This window comes from Heloderma suspectum, chromosome 7 (genome assembly GCF_057233095.1).
Source record: "Heloderma suspectum isolate Gila_16-S chromosome 7, 16-S_ref, whole genome shotgun sequence".
NCBI classification, from domain to species: domain Eukaryota; kingdom Metazoa; phylum Chordata; class Lepidosauria; order Squamata; family Helodermatidae; genus Heloderma; species Heloderma suspectum.
In genome coordinates, this window is record NC_139464.1 from 34215533 (window position 1) to 34232074 (window position 16542).

The following is a 16542-nucleotide window of genomic DNA, read 5'->3' on the forward strand; positions in this document are numbered from 1 at the left end:
TCTAGTGGGGCTCTTTTGCCCCATTCCCCCCCTTTTGCTTTAAAGCAGAGATGGGAAACTTCCAGCCCTCCAGATGTTGTTGGACTACAACGTTGGCCATTCTGGCTGGGGCTAGTGGAGTCCAACAACATCTGGCATGTTGGAGGTTCCCCATCTCTGCTCTAAAGCAATCCTTTTGTAACCAAAGAAATCAAAGTTATTCGGGAGAATGGAAGATGCTCAGCACACTTATGTTTATTAACCATTATTCTTTATTAGACCTCACAGAGGTGTAAACTATACATACAAATACATTAGAAAGATACCCTCTTACAGTAATGTTTCACATTTTGGACTGGATCCTAAGAGGGTTTGCAAACATTTCAGTACATTCTACAAACCAAAGGTTGCTGTAGCCTTTACTTAATACAGTGTGACTAAGCTCCCTTTTTTACTGCAATCAATGAAGATTTAGAAAGACAAACATACAAACAAACAAACAAACAATGAAAATTAGACAATTAGCTCTTGAGATCTTTTGGACCCATCATGATAAATGCATAAAAAGAGCCTTTTAAGAAGCATGAGTACATAATTTTTTATGGAACAATGTTTGCCAAGTTAGACCGTACGGACTGGGGATCATGAGCTCAGTGGTTGAATTCTGGGTGACTTGTGAAATAGCAAGATAATTTTTTCTTTTTGTAAGCATCCAACCCTTCATCACTTGGATGGCCTGTGTGTCCATGAAAAACCAAGAAGTGCTAAATGGGGAGAATAATAGGACGAAGTGGTATTTTTGGAGTATTTGGAGTGGGCACGGGTCAGAGAGTTCTGCAACATGTTGATGTTACTACACAGTATGAAATATTATTTATTTGTCATTTAGTCATGACAGTTTGTATTTTGAATAAACACAGGGAAGAACTATACAAATCCAAACACTGAAAGCCCAATCTGGAAAGTGTTGCGCTGGTGTGTGGCCCATTCACCTCAGCAGGAGTTGTGCCACCAAAGTGCTTTGAGGATTATGGACTTACAAAAAAGAAAGCTGATGTGGCAGACTGTGAGCAAATAATGCTTCTGATGACAGTGTTTCTGTTTATATTTTTGGAACCAATCGCTTTTTGGAACCAGTTGTGAATTTTTAGAAATTCAAGAGCCCACATATGTACTTGGAATATCTTCTGCTTTCTGATGTTGATCATGCTGTTAATTTAAGGAGGTGGGCCATCTCAGTGGGTTTGAACAAATGACTTTCTGGGAAACAAATGAATATTAATCTCAACATTTAGCACTTTGGTAGCTAAGAGGAATATCTGTAAACTAGATAGCTACTTATGACATTCTATTCATTTGTTTGTTTATTTGCTTGTTTATTTCTTTGTTGCATTTGGTCACTCATCCATGCATCAGCCAGTCCTCAGTTCTTCTAGGGAAAAATTCTGCTGGACATGTGCAGAAAGTTATTGGACGGAGGCAGGTGACAGTGGAAATTCACATTCAGTTCTGTTAGCTGAGCCTGTAGGCTCAATTTTGATAAAAAGCATGTGTAACCCCCAAAGTCTCCCAGAACTATGTAAAACACACCGCCACAGTCTGTTCTTTTTTAAAAGCAGCATATGTCATTTATCACTAAGGAATTCTTTTTGTGGCTGGCAGAACCTATTGAGAAAAAATATGCTGTAATACACCAGCTGGTCACTTAGGTTGCTCCATGACTCTCCTTGGTTGCAATGGATTTTCATCATTGGAATTGGTTAGAAATGCATTAGAGTCACTGTGTCATACCTCAAAGTAAAAGTTGTTCTCATTTACTGTATAGTGTAAGCAAGCTTAAGGCTCCGGTCCTCAATGGGGCTTGTGTCGGCGGAGCGCTTTGGGGATTGGGCTGCAAGTGGAAATAAACCTAAATTACAACACAGTTTTGGTAGACTGTTTACAACAGGCATTTAAGCAAATGGATTGATTAGAAGAAAGTAGCAACAATAATTAAGGCGTACAAAATCACCTACATACACGGAGCTTCCCCCACCCACCCCTGTAGTACACAACCTCTGCTAGCACAGAAATGTGCAAAGTGGCATATCGGCTGTGTGCTGCCCCCTGAATTTAATTCTGCAATAGCAAAGTGCTGTCCATAAATTAAGAGCAACGGAACATTGCATTGTCTCTGCGAGTAAAAACAAAACACACACACAAAATCTCCCATCAGCATGCAGGATTTGTAGACTGCAGGCCATAATCCCAATGCAATGGGACCCCCATTGCCATTTATGGCAATTCAAGTTCTGTGAGCTCAAATGAAGCTTTCCTGTGCCACTGCTGGTCCTGGGAGAGTCTGACGTATGTGTGTGTTGGGTTATGTCCCACCAAAGGTAGCCTTATGCTCTTCCATGAACTGAGGAAATGAATTGGAAAGCATTTGCAGCCACAGAAGAGAACAGGGCCTTCAATGGAATATGTGTAGATAGACTCAGAACTGGGACATCCACCTCCAGCTACTGTCATTGATTTATGTGGTTTGCATCGTATGTTGCCTTTGCCATGAAATAATTTGTCAGTGCTGCCAAGTTCTTGTTTGGTCCTGGTATCAATCCATTTGAGCAAATTTACTCCTTTTGCTGTTAAGTGGGGCAACTCAACTCATCACTAAATATTTTGGCTTAACTGTGTTGTTTTGAAGCCTCTTCACACATTACATTTTTTAAAAAAGATGTATAGTTAAAAATGTAAAGTGTGAATGAAATACACACATGTTTGCAGACCTAGGAATACTTGTCAGGTTCTAGGATTGGATGTGGTTCTTGGTCATGGATACACCCTTGGGAATCCCGCATTTGCTGCCATGCCATGTGGGAAAAGGCTACCTTATATTAAAAGTGAAAGCCCTTTAACTGTTATTGTTTTCCTCACCTAATAAAATTAACATGATTCTTAGATTCACACCAAGCATATGTTGCCTAATTCTGCATGCACAATGTACCACCTTGCTATTCAGTGTATTTCGCAACACAAGCACCCTGTTTAGTGACCATTATAAAATGAGCAGGTTTGTTTAGCAAAGCAACATTACTGAGGAGCAGCTGAAAGAGAGACATTTGATCTTTTTCAATTAGGAATGCATCAGTCAACATTTCACACATGAATTCAATGATTTCCTCTTCAGTAATTTCCTCCCTTTTTCATAATGGTTTTGTTTGTGTTTTCCAGTGCATTCTATGTATCAGGTAGTCTAAGCACTCGAGTTTAAGATTATTGATAGCTAGTCCTCAGTAAATGTATTTGGAAAGTCCACTGATATTGGTGGCATTTAAACATGAGGCAGGATGGCAGCCTTCTATCCCAATTTTATGTGCAGTTGTAGCAGCAAATTATTGGCTAAGATGGAAAGCAATGGCTGCTTTGAAATATCTGGGCCTGTGTTATTATCTGGTCTAGGGATCTAACTCAGGAAATTATGACAGTGCTACAGGATAGTGTGTAATACTGATTCTAGAGAGAGAAATCGAGATCATGAATGGACATACATGAATGGACATACATGAATGGGTTGGATTCAGAATAAGTTAGTCACACATAGGTCATGACTACCTTTTCACATTGATTTTAAGGGAGTCAAAGTGTGACCAGGGTTCTTCCAGATGGAAGGCTCCTCGCGCTAGCAGTCAAAAGGTGTTGTGCAGCTGTTCTCTCTTTCCTTTAACAGATTTTTTCTGGTAAAGGAAAAAGACAGAAGCAGCAATGGGAGAACCAGGGAAGCTTACAAATGGAAAATGACATTGTTTGAAGCCCTGTAAAATTCTGTGAAAGGGGCAGTGCAGTTGCACAATAAAATCCTCAGCTGGAGGCACCCTAACTTAGACTGGAACCAACCCCAGTGTAACAACACCGCACATCAAAACGGGCAGAGAGGTGCTTGGAAAATGCTTTTCACGGCCACTTGCACAGTTTCCCAGAGGAAATAACAGGGGACATCAGATGTATGAACTGAGCTGTGATGCTTGAGGTGTAGTACTGTCAGGGGACTGCATCTGACAAGCAGTACAAGGCAAATTTCCCGCACTGCCTCTAACAAAATACCTCTGCTGCCAAGGACGTTTTCCAGATAGTGCCTTAAAATAGTGCCTGCGGCATTTTTTGCGGGGTGGGGGTAAGCACTAAAGTAACAGTAGTCCCAGCTCCATTTATAAACCCATCCTCTGCCTCCTGTTTGCAGAACCTGTAGCCCTCCAGATATTGTTTAACTCACTCCCATCAACCCCAGCCAGCATGGCCAATGGTCAGGGATTCTGGGAGTTGTAGTCCAACAACAGCTAGAGGGCCAAAGGTTCCTCTGCTCTTCAGAATGGAAGGGTCTGGGGAGGGTAACCTTGCAGGAAGGCAGTGCCAAGTTTTTAAATGGTAGGGAATTTGATTTTTCAAAACATAAATAAAATGGCACCGATATAGGTAGAGAAGAAACTTGGTTGCTTACTTGTAGTGATGACACAGGGACAACCATCCAATAGATGGCCATGGTGGTAGCACCACCAGGATAACTGAGGAGTGCTAGCAAATGAAAAAACATTTTGGAAATGTTGGTTGTGTTTGGTTTGCAAATATAAGGCTCTGTTGATGCATCCCAATTAAATTAGCTGCAATGCAAGATTGGTTTGCCCTGCTGGAAATACAGAACTCAAGAGCTTATATGTAAGAAGCAGAGATCTTATGGTTATGTTGCAGGTTAAATATTGCCAAAGAAGAGAATATATATGTATGTACCCTTAATGCAACCAGTATGAGGCTGGGTATAAGATGATGGGTTTTCTCCCCAATGACTTGAATGTGGCATGATAGCGATATTATTATTATTATTGCATTTATACCCCGCCTTTTTTTCCTCTTGCAAGGAACCCAAGGCGGCTTATATTATCCTCCTCCTCTCCATTTCATCCTCACAACAACAACCCTGTGAGGTGGGTTGGGCTGAGAGTCTGTGACTGGCCCAAAGGCACCCAGTGAGCTTCCATGGCCGAGTGGGGACTAGAACCCGGATCTCCCAGCTCCCAGTCCAACACGCTTGCCACTGGACCCACATATTATTATTATTTCTTTCCCAGTATAGTCTCTGTCCAAACAAAGTGGCTGTACGTATTGTGGATACGCTTGTGAAAAGAATGAATGTCTACCTATACAAGAAAGAGGTTGGAGCTCAGTGGCAGAGTACATGCAGGTTCAGTCCCTGCATCTCCAGCTAAAAGGGTCATGTAGCAGGGAAAGATCATGGAGAGCTAATGTTAGTCGGAGCAGACAGTACTGGGCTAGATGGATCAAGGGTCTGACCTGGTGTAATGCAATTTCATATCTATGCAATGCAATGGAGGCTGGTGGCTCTGATGTCAGTGGGGCATTGAATTTGCCCCATGTTTCAGTCAGGACCAGTCAATACTGTAAAGGAGCTTCACACCTTGGATAGCTTCTTTAGATTTCTGACTAGTACTGACTGAAACCCGGAGTGGATGCACCGCCCAATGACATTGGAGCAACCAGCCTCCACTGACACACTGCACCTTTTATATCCTATATGTAGAGTTTAGCTAGTAAGATGACATCTTTATCCAAAGTCTTCCCTCCCTTCCAAATACCGGTGGGGAGGAAATGATTATGAGACCTCAAGAACTTTGTTTAGAATTTACAAAAATGTGTTTGCAAATCTGAAACCACTTTGGAAGTTGACAATGTCTCAGTGCACTTCAAAAACATGGTTGACTAGAGACTGTAGCACCCTGGTGAGCAACTTCTTTTCTGGAGGGCTACTTTAAAAAGGGAGTGGGTCATCTCTCTGGGCCAGGTTTTGCCCAGGTGCCTCTTGTTACTGACCTCTGCCATAGTGGGATAGAGAAAATAAAGGTGTGTCTCCACGGGCAGTGATATTTCTTTCATTCTGCCTTCAAGTCTACGAACAACCTTTTGCCCTGATTCAGCTAAAGCTAGTTGTGATTAAGGCTGCAATTCTATACCCATGTACCTGGGAGTAAGCCCCACTGAATTCAATGGGACTTACTTTTGAGTAGACATGCATAGGAAATCACATTGTAAGGGTGCAATCCTATGCATGTTTAGACAGAAAAATGGCCTACAACCCCCAGCATTCTGGGGGATGCTGGGAGTTGTAGGAGTTTTTTCTGTCTAAACATGCATAGGATCGTGCCCTAAATCACATTGAAAGAACAGGTCCTCAGTTAGTTGTGACTAACTTGGCCATAGTCACAACTAATCTGAACTGGATCAGGGCCACTGTGTGTACCTAGCCTCAGTCTTCCTAGGGAAATGAAAACATTGTCTAGTTTTGTCTTACAGAGTGGTATCTCTATACTGTATTATATGTAGTCAAGTTTCAGATATTCTTATAACCTCCTTCATGTAAAAGTCAAGCAGAAAAAAATGTACATAAGATACTGTGTTTGAGCAATGATAGTCCTTGTAAAATATTGCAATATTGTGGTAAGCAAAAATGCCTATGGCAGGATTAAAATGAATACAGGTTTGTACCTAGGTTGTTGTTTCTCTTTCAAGACAGGAATTTGATGTACATGATTTACCAAATGGTGCTTATATATCTGAAGTAAATGGCCTGTGAGAAAAAATCACCAATGAAATTTGTGACTTATTAAATAGCGCAAAAAATTGCCAAATAAAAATAAAAATTCTAATCCCCCTTTTAAAAATAATCACCAAATGCACAGGCATTTAAACTAGAGAGGCCAGTTGAAACCAGAACAATGGAAAGTCTGTTTGGATTAACTTTAAAAGATATGGCATATTTGTTTGAACTGGAGTGGTATTTTTAAAAGAGGAATCAGTATATATTGTGTCTTTAATAAATTATTACAATTCATTTCCAGGCTAAAAGTAGTTTCAAAACACATTAAATAGGCTGATTATACTTTAATCAGAACATTTTCCCTATCTAGTCTCTAAATTCAAAGAATCTCTAAGGGCACAATTCTAGGCACGTTAAGGCAGAAAACAATTCCCAGCATGGCTAGGAGTTGTGGGGCTTTTTTCTGTCTAAGTATGGGTAAGATTGTGCCCTAAATGGGTTTAACTTTCATTACCCCACCCCTGGTGTATTTTTTGATGTTTATGAAAACCATATAATTTTTTTTTAAAAAGAAACACACATACAGACTCAATGCTCACGTGCACACACAATTTCAGCTTCACGGAATGTTAGCCATAGATTTTCAACCCTTTCTCAAAAACTAGAGCTGTTCCTTAGAAATGGATTTCAAAAAATTATTTTCCCTTCAAGGCAAAAAGTTTGAGTTTGGGCAGTTATAGCTGTGATTTGCACTCAAACCATTTTCTCCAGAATGGTCTCGTTGAAGTCGGGGAGTAGTGAGCAGTTACAGATAGACAAAATAAACTTAGCCACTTTTGCCTTGACCCAGCTGAGGAGATCCAAACCCATCAGCAGGCTTTCTGTGGGCATATCACTTGCTGGATTGGGAATCACGAACAAAAAATGCACACTGAAAGCTGCAATCCTTGGAGTAAAAGTCACTGATATCAGTGGGGCTTACTTCTGGGTAGACATGCATAGGATTGCACTGTAAGTGTGGATACCATCTATCTGCACTGGCTTCAAATGGGATGCTCACTCCAGTGCACACTCCTATTAATATTTTGGTGCAACTAGTCAGACATAAATACCTTTTAAAGTGCAATTAGAATTGGATTGGTATGTTTATCATGCTGGGTTGGGAACTAATTTGTTTTAGGGCATTTTTACACATGAATCTCAGATTATTATTATTATTATTATTATTTAATTTCTGCCCATCTGTCATGCAGATGTAAAACAAACAGTGGCTCCAGATATACCATCTATTTTAAAAACAACACTCTTCTGTGCTTTATTAACAACATTCACATGTGCACATGAATGGCACAAGTAAGGCTCAAGGGTGCCTTTATTGTCACGTGTGAAAATGCTCTAGGGCGTTGGTGCTGAAACTGCAGAGTGGCAACACTCAACCTTCTGAATGAAAATCTGAACTCTGTCAAACTCTCTCCTGACTTATATCAAGGCGGGATTTAACGGTTTCATAAATTTCGTGTAATAACTATCTCATCCTTGTGCAACAACAGATGAAGCATTTAACAGCTAGAGTCTTGTGCCATGATCCAGAGTTCCATGCACACGTTTTGTGACAAGTTCAGGACTGTACCCTGTATTTAGTAGAATGGGAGCTCTTGAGGAGCCTTGGGTTGTACACTGGAACACCCAGAGGCACACTGGAGTTTCTGGGCATCACTTATTTATGAGTGTAATACTCTATAAACACTGTTGCAGTGCAACACCCATTCATCCCAATGGGGTTAGAGCAGTACCCCCGTGTAAGGCCCACTGAAACAAATGCAAGTTAGGCTGCAGCAGTACTTGGCACGTCTCACACTTCGGTTCCTGATTTTCAATACGTAATGTTAGTATTCATTTTGAAATTTTTATTTTCTTTCTCTCTCTTTTTAATATGAATGACCTACCAATTTAGCACATATTTCTCCCTTTTTTAATGACAAAAAGTTGAAAGGTTATGGCTAGACATATTTCTCTTTTAATAAGCAAAATCTATATATTTGCCATTTTCTTATCTTTAAAATATTCATATGCTTTCTACTTTAGGTTTTTTTTTTTCTTAAGTCAAGTACTTTCTTAAACAAAACAATAGCACCATTTTGGCATGCTGACCAAACCAGTAAAAGGTAAAGTAAAAGTTCGCTACGTAATAATTATTTTCTTTTCCTTCATTTGTAAAGTTTTTGCTCTTAAAAATGGAGGAGCCTTGAATACAGCAGAAGACTTCATATGTATATACATTCTTAGGTTCCAGCTATCATCCAAAGATATGTACAAATTACTACTAAATACAAATAAAGTTTATGTCCGTGCAGGGGGCCAAGCCAAAGAATTTGCAGTGCCTGCGTCCATTCTACATGAAAGCCTAGCTCAGGAGATACAGCACAATCCCATGCAGGTTCTCTTGAAAGTAGGCTCCAGTGCATTATTGGACTTAATTCCTTCTAGATATGGGTAGGTTTACAGTGCAATCCTATGTGTGTCTACTTAGAAGTGAGTCCTGCTGAATTCAGTGAGATTTACCCACAGGAAAATGTGTATAGGATTGCAGCCTTAAACTCACTTGGGTACATGTAATCAACTGAAGAGAGTGAGCCTTATTTTCATGCAAGCGTTTGTAAGACTGTTTAAAATGACATGGGATTATTCTGTTTCTTAGCTAGGGACATGTGTCCTTACTTAGTCGCTCCTAAACATTAGAAGAAATTTTCTAAAAGGATCAGCTGTTGGACAGTGACACTGACTGCCTCTGGAGTTGGTGGGCCTCTTCTTTGTTGGAGCTATTTAAGCAAAGCCTGGATGCCAGTTTATTTACTTATTTATTTGATTGTACCCTGACTGTCTACCAAAAAATGGTTATTTTTGGTAGAAAATTACAAATCTGTCAGGGATGCTATAGCTGCATCCTTCACTGAGCAGAAGGTTGGATTAGACAACCCCCAGGTCCCTTCCAACACTATGATTCTAAAGTACCATCAGTTGAAATGACTTGTGGGTTGCCGCAGCAGTTACTTGCCTCTTATCTGGGCCACAACTAGAGTTCCTATTCATGTCACAGTATAAATTAGGCATTACAGTGCACTAGGATGAGTGCTGCTATTTTTTGGAGGTGGATGGTAGTTCCATCTGTGATTCGAGTTATATGATCAGCAGAATCATGTAACACAGTTCTTGTTGGACAACATTATTTTGGATTGCCAGTAGGCGTTCTCATGTTTTAAAGGTCCCTCATTTAAGAAACACCCTGCTCATAGAAAAGTAACAAGACAGGGAGAAGGTTAAGCTAGAATCATTAGCTGTGATTGCTATTTTGCTACGTGCAGAGAGTTTTATATGCACAGGAGCATTTCAGATGTGATCACCCATCTGCCATCAAAATGGTACAATACAGCATGAATTGCACACTGTGATTCTGCTGATTTTGATGCGCAGTGCTATGTGATCACTTTTCAGATGTTTAGTGTACTTTTGGAAGTAGCATTATGCACCAGAGCCTAGAAGACTTGGGGAAATCATCCAGGACTCAGAAGCAAACTTCTTCCCCTAATGCTGGGCTAACTGGACCAGTTGGTGCCAGAGCTCTGGGGCAAGATTGCCTGTAGAAGATGACAGCTTCAGAGGCCTTAGCAGCCTTTAGGGAAAAGTCCTAAAAAACAAGCTTGGGAGCCATTTCGATGCAGTGTGAGCCGACACTGCAGGGGCATGGGCATGAATGGTTATGTTGGTGGGGCTAATCAGGAGGGTGTTTCCCACCAGGGGGTCTGGGAGCACTTATTATGTGGGGGAGACACATGTGATGGGCTCCATCCACATGCAAACCCCTTCAGCACAGAATTGCATAACATGAAAGCAGAATCGAAGTTGCTGACTTCATGTGTTAAGGGGGAACTCAGGCTATTTATGTATTTATTACATTTCTGCATCACCGAGTAGCCAAAGCTCTCTGGGCGGCTACTTAAATTCCACTCAATTCCATTAGCTCTGTGAAGAAACTGCAGGCCCATTCTTTAAACAAACAAAGGGCTGTACCCATCAAAACTCTATCAGTTTTAGCAGCCTCTTTTGGTCTTTTGTTGCTCAGCCCAGTTGAGAAGCACCAAGGGTCAATGGTCCCTGTGGTGGTGCAAAGCCATAATTGGCATCTTTTCAAAGGCATCAGGAGCTGGTTCTGAAAGTGCCACTAGCCAAGAATGAGTCTGTAGTGACACCAACCACTGATTGGCTTTGTATTTGGGTGGCTTTAAGGTAGACATTTCAGTCATGCTTGGATATTAGTGTTCACTACTTGATATTCAGATTTAAATTTTAATTAATTAGAAACTTTAAAAAAACATGCATCTGTTTAATAAAAGTATTTCCCTTTAATCTTTGGCATAGTTCCCACCCTATTCCAAGTGTATTATTTTGCTTTTACCTCTTACTATTTTGGTCAGACCCTTTCATAAATCAAACTACAAAATAGCACCATTGTACTATGAAACAGTTGTACATACTGTAGATTATATGTGTACTACTGATATGCTAAATTTCTACATGCTGCACTATACGGAGGAAAAGACGTTTGTTGATATTGTTGCATGATAACTCATTACCTGAAAGAATCAGTGAGGATTAAAGAGAGCCTGTGTGTGCTCTCAGCTGATACTAAAAAAAAATAATCCTGTTGTTCATGTTGCATCTATTTGTACCTTTATGTGTTGTGCAAGGGGAAAGGGGAGCTTTGTCTTAAAAATCTGTTATCCTGATCCAGCAGTTTGTTGCAGCTATGGGGCTCTGGTGCACACATGGAGCTCAAGTGTGTGCAGGCTGCTCCATTCACTTCAGTGGCTGAGGGCAGCTTCATATGCAAACAGGAATCAATGTGTATAGCAGCTTCCTCCATGGAAGTCAATGGTGCTTCCCGCAAACACAAGAGCTCTGTGTGTGGAGTGGAGCACATAATTGGAGGGTGAATGCATGCAACTCTTATGCTGTCAAATTGCCACTGGCGAAATTAATGTGTTACTTTACTGCTGCCGCTACTAGGAATGTCAAACTGTGCAAATATGGAAGGGGCAAACAAACAATGTTATCAGACACTGCAAGACGAACAGTCTGTTGCTTGTATGGAAGTGCAAATATTTAAAAACAACAATGCCAAAACCCCACTTAGACAAGGCTGGTGAGTGACTCCAACAGCAGGGTTCATAAGTTAATTTAGTGCAATTGGATCCATCAAAGGCCTGTACATTTGCTGGCATTTGAGGGGCACAGGATTTCTAAGAGTTTAGTGTGTGTGTGTGTGTGTGTGTGTGTGTGTGTTTGTGCATGTCTATGCAGGACATTTTATAGCAGGTGAACAATTAGAACAGCAATCTACCAGCCTCAGAAACATTATAGCACTGAGATGGTTTCTACTGGAATGTTTACTTGCATTGTTCATTGGGAGAATGCCCATTAGTGGAGATTTCATCAAGCTTATTGAACTCTAACGTTTTGTCCAATGTTTGACAATTTATTTACAGCAAAGTATCCTGCAGATGGCACGTTCATTCTTCACTCTTATGGATGGTATTTTCTTACATTCTGTAGTTCCTGTTTCCTGTGTTGCCTCTACTTGTGTTCTTCAAATGCACTTCCTGAAAATGAAAGGGAAAAAAAGTATTTATAGAGAGATTTAACATCACTCTGCAATCCTTGTCTTACTCAGCTTCACAGTTGGGCACTACTATTCCCATTTCACAAACGGGGAACAGACAGATGTGGATGATAGGGATGGGCCTATTGGTCCATCTAGCTCAGTAACATCTGCATATTGGGCTTTTCTCCACAAGGCATTTATTGTGTGTTTGTCATTCCCTACTCCCTGTTTATAGGGTATTTAGGTGACATTGTGACCCTCTAGTTTGCTTCTGTGTCTAACCAACACTTTTGGTGAGTTTTTTTTTTAAAACAAGGGAAGTGCAGCATTTAATTCTGAAAGCAAAAGAAAGCACAATTTACTCTTGGGTATTTGCACTATTCCACTGTTCCACAGGGCCACTTAGAGGTTATGTAGCAGAAAAGTAGGAAAGGAAATGCCCCTCGTGTAGTGCTTAGATGTCAATTCTGCAATGAAACCAAAAGTAGATATAACAGCTGATTAACAGCCTCCTGCAGAAAAGCTCATAGAGGATCTCCAGGGTTTCAGGCAGGGCTTTCCCAGTTTTATCTGGAGATGCCAGGGATTGAACCTGGAACCTTCTGCATCAAAAGCAGGTGCTCTATCCCTGAGCTATGCCCCCTCCCTACTTTCCCAAAGTCATTGGCTGAGTCTGTAAAAGAGCCAAGATTTAAATTGAGATCTACTAGAGCAGATTTCAACTTGTGGCTCTCCAGATGCCACAAGTTGCATCTGGAGATACACGTTGCCCATCTCTGCTAGAGCCAAGTCCACCACACTACGATCTGCACAACCTTGTCTCTCAAATGTGGGCTGAGCTGCAAGACTGCTTTTTAGGGGCAAGGTAGCCATTTAAATATGGAAGCCAGTCCAGTGTGAATGCTCTGACATTAGGAATAGACAGATCAGTCAATTTCACATGTGTTCATTTATAAGTCCATCCCATTTCCACGTTAACTTGTGCCTTAAGAAAACACACAGAGAAAAAAATCTTATTTAAATATGTATTTTGAATGCACTTTCTTATGTTAGATGCATTTATAAATGTATTCTATCTCAAAGTACACATTTCTAAACATGTTTTATCCTAAAATATGCATTTTAAAATGGATTTTGGTATGTTTTTTTAGCCAAGGACTGCAATAGAAACCTCAGAGAACTGTGAAATGGGAAGGATAATTATAATCCAATTTGCACATTAGTACTGGTGGTGCGGATCAGATCATTTTGTATCAGAATTCGCAAAGAATTCCCATCTCCCCCAAACTTTAATATGAAAAGGTCAGAACAAATTTTGATAGAAGAATGGAAAAATGTATGGACAGAATAACACAAAAGAATTTATAAAAATTTGCAACAGTATACACTAAAATAATATAGAGTAACCAAATGTTCCAATAAAAGGACTTGAAACTTCACATTCACCACCTGTGTGTAGTGAAGGACAAAAATGTCTGCTTATTGAAAACATATTAACATATACTTGTTGTTCAGTCGTTCAGTCGTGTCCGACTCTTCGTGACCCCATGGACCATAGCACGCCAGGCCTTCTTGTCCTGCGCTCTCTCCTGGAACGTGCTCAAGTCCATATTCATTGCATCAGTGATGCTATCTAGCCATCTCATCCGGTGCCGTCCCCTTCTCCTTTTGCCTTCAGTCTTTCCCAGCATCAGGGTCTTTTCCAGAGAGTTTTCTCTTCGCATTAGGTGGCCAAAATATTTGAGCTTCAGCTTCAGTATCTGTCCTTCCAATGAGCACTCTGGGTTGATTTCCTTTAGGATTGACTGATTTGACCTCTTCGCAGTCCAGGGGACTCGTAAGAGTCTTCTCCAGCACCACAGTTCAAAAGCATCAATTCTTCGGCGCTCAGCCTTCCTTATAGTCCAGCTCTCACAGCCATACGTTGCTACTGGGAAAACCATAGCTTTGATTATACGAACCTTTGTCGGCAAGGTGATGTCTCTGCTTCTTACTATGCTGTCTAGGTTTGCCATAGCTTTCCTCCCAAGGAGCAAGCGTCTTTTAATTTCATGGCTACAGTCACCATCTGCAGTGATCTTGGAGCCCAAGAAAATAAAATCTTTCACTGCTTCCATTTCTTCCCCTTCCATATGCCAGGAAGTGATGGGGTCAGATGCCATGATCTTCGTTTTTTTAATGTTGAGTTTCAAACCAGCTTTTGCACTTTCCTCTTTCACCCTCAACAAGAGGCTCTTTAGATCCTCTTCGCTTTCTGCCATTAGGGTGGTATCATCTGCGTATCTGAGGTTGTTGATAATTCTCCCAGCAATCTTAATTCTGACCTGTGATTCATCCAACCCGGCGTTTCTCATGATGTGCTCTGCATATAAGTTAAATAAGCAGGGCGACAATATGCGGCCTTGTCATACTCCTTTCCCATTTTTGAACCAATCGGTTGTTCCATGTCTGGTTCTTACTGTTGCTTCTTGGCCCTCGTACAGGTTTCTCAGGAGACAGGTAAGTACCCCCATCTCTTTCAGAATTTGCCAGAGTTTGTTGTGATCCACACAATCAAAGGCTTTAGCGTAGTCAATGAAGCAGAAATAGACGTTTTTCTGGAATTCTCTTGCTTTCTCCATGATGCAGCGAAAGTTGGCGATTTGATCTCTAGTTCCTCTGCCTCTTCGAAACCCAGCTTGTACTTCCGGTAGTTCTCGGTTCGCATACTGCTGAAGCCTGGCTTGCAGGATTTTGAGCATAACCTTGCTGGCATGTGAAATGAGCGCAATTGTACGGTAGCTTGAACACACTTTGGCGTTGCTCTTCTTTGGAATTGGAATGTAAACTGACCTTTTCCAGTCTTGTGGCCACTGTTGAGTGTTCCAAATTTGTTGGCATATTGAGTGCAGCACTTTAACAGCATCATCTTTTAGGATTTTAAATAGCTCAGCTGGAATACTGTCATCTCCGCTAGCTTTGTTGTTACTAATGCTTCCTAAGGCCCACTTGACTGCACTCTCTAGGATGTCCGGCTCAAGTTCAGTGACAGCACTATCATGGCTATCAGGGACATTCAGATCTTTCCTGTATAGTTCTTCTGTGTATTCTTTCTACCACTTCTTAATCTCATCTGCTTCTGTTAGGTCCCTGCCTTCTTTGTCCTTTATCATGGCCGTCTTTGCACAAAACGTTCCCTTGAGATCTCCAATTTTCTTGAAGAGTTCTCTAGTCTTTCCCATTCTGTTGTTTTCCTCGATTTCTTTGCATTGTTCATTTAAGAAGGCCTTCTTGTCTCTCCTTGCTATTCTCTGGAACTCTGCATTCAGTTGGGTATATCTTCCTCTTTCTCCCTTGCTTTTCGCTTCCCTTCTTTCCTCAGCTACTTGTAAAGCCTGATCAGACAGCCACTTTGCTTTCTTGCATTTCTTTTTCTTTGGGATGGATTGAGTTGCTGCCTCCTGAACAATGTTACGGACCTCCGTCCATAGTTCCTCAGGCACTCTGTCCATCAGGTCTAATCCCTTAAATCTATTCCTCACCTCCACTGTATATTCATAAGGGATATGATTTAGGTCATACCTGAATGGTTTAGTGGTTTTCCCTACGTTCTTCAATTTAAGCCAATATTTTGCAACAAGAAGCTCATGATCTGAGCCACAGTCAGCTCCAGGTCTTGTTTTTACTGACTGTATAGAGCTTCTCCATCTTTGGCTGCAAAGTGCATAATCAATCTGATTTCGATACTGGCCATCTGGTGACGTCCATGTGTACAGTCATCTCTTGTGCTGTTGGAAAAGAGTGTTTGCTATGATCAGCGTGTTCTCTTGGCAAAACTCTATTAGCCTTTGTCCTGCTTCATTTTGTACACCAAGGCCATGCTTGCCTGTTATCCCGGTGATTTCTTGACTTCCTACTTTAGCATTCCAATCCCCTATGATGAAGAGCACATCTTTTTTTGGTGTTAGTTCTAGAAGCATTGTCTAAGTTGATTTGTTTACAATAAGCAGCCTTTTCCATCCTTCACCAAAAGTGGGACATCAATATTTTTATAAATCTATTTTTATAAATCATAATAAAACATGTCTGTCTGTTTGTCATTGTCATAGCAGCAGGAGTGTGAAACCTAGACCCTGAAATTTGGCATGCATACTAACGGGACCCTAGGGGTGTGCAACTCAGAGTTAATTCATTTTAAAACACATCAATTAAAGTTAATTTAAATATGTCTTTGTGTTGGAGTACCACCTTCATTCACTAGGCATCAGACTTCCCTAACAAACAGATAGCTTTGCAGTTGATACAGTTTGAAGCCATGGGGCAGTACTCTAAGGGACAA

The 16542-nt window shown here is 40.9% G+C and overlaps 1 protein-coding gene across 8 annotated transcripts in view; it reads right to left on the reverse strand.

Annotated features, from left to right (window-relative positions):
• Positions 1-221: 221 nt before the first annotated feature.
• IGF1 (insulin like growth factor 1) overlaps positions 222-16542 on the reverse strand; it is a 100221-nt gene continuing 83900 nt past the window's right edge. For 2 of the 8 annotated variants that reach the window (XM_084809607.1, XM_084809608.1), the window contains exon 4: positions 8496-12222. In XM_084809607.1, coding sequence (XP_084665733.1) covers positions 12163-12222 — 60 coding nt within the window. In that variant the 3' untranslated portion in view covers positions 8496-12162. Of the gene's footprint in view, positions 1871-4456; positions 4531-6513; positions 6596-8495; positions 12223-16542 lie in introns of those variants that run through there. The other 6 variants (XR_014784261.1, XR_014784264.1, XM_084809605.1 and 3 more) reach the window with 6 other exon arrangements.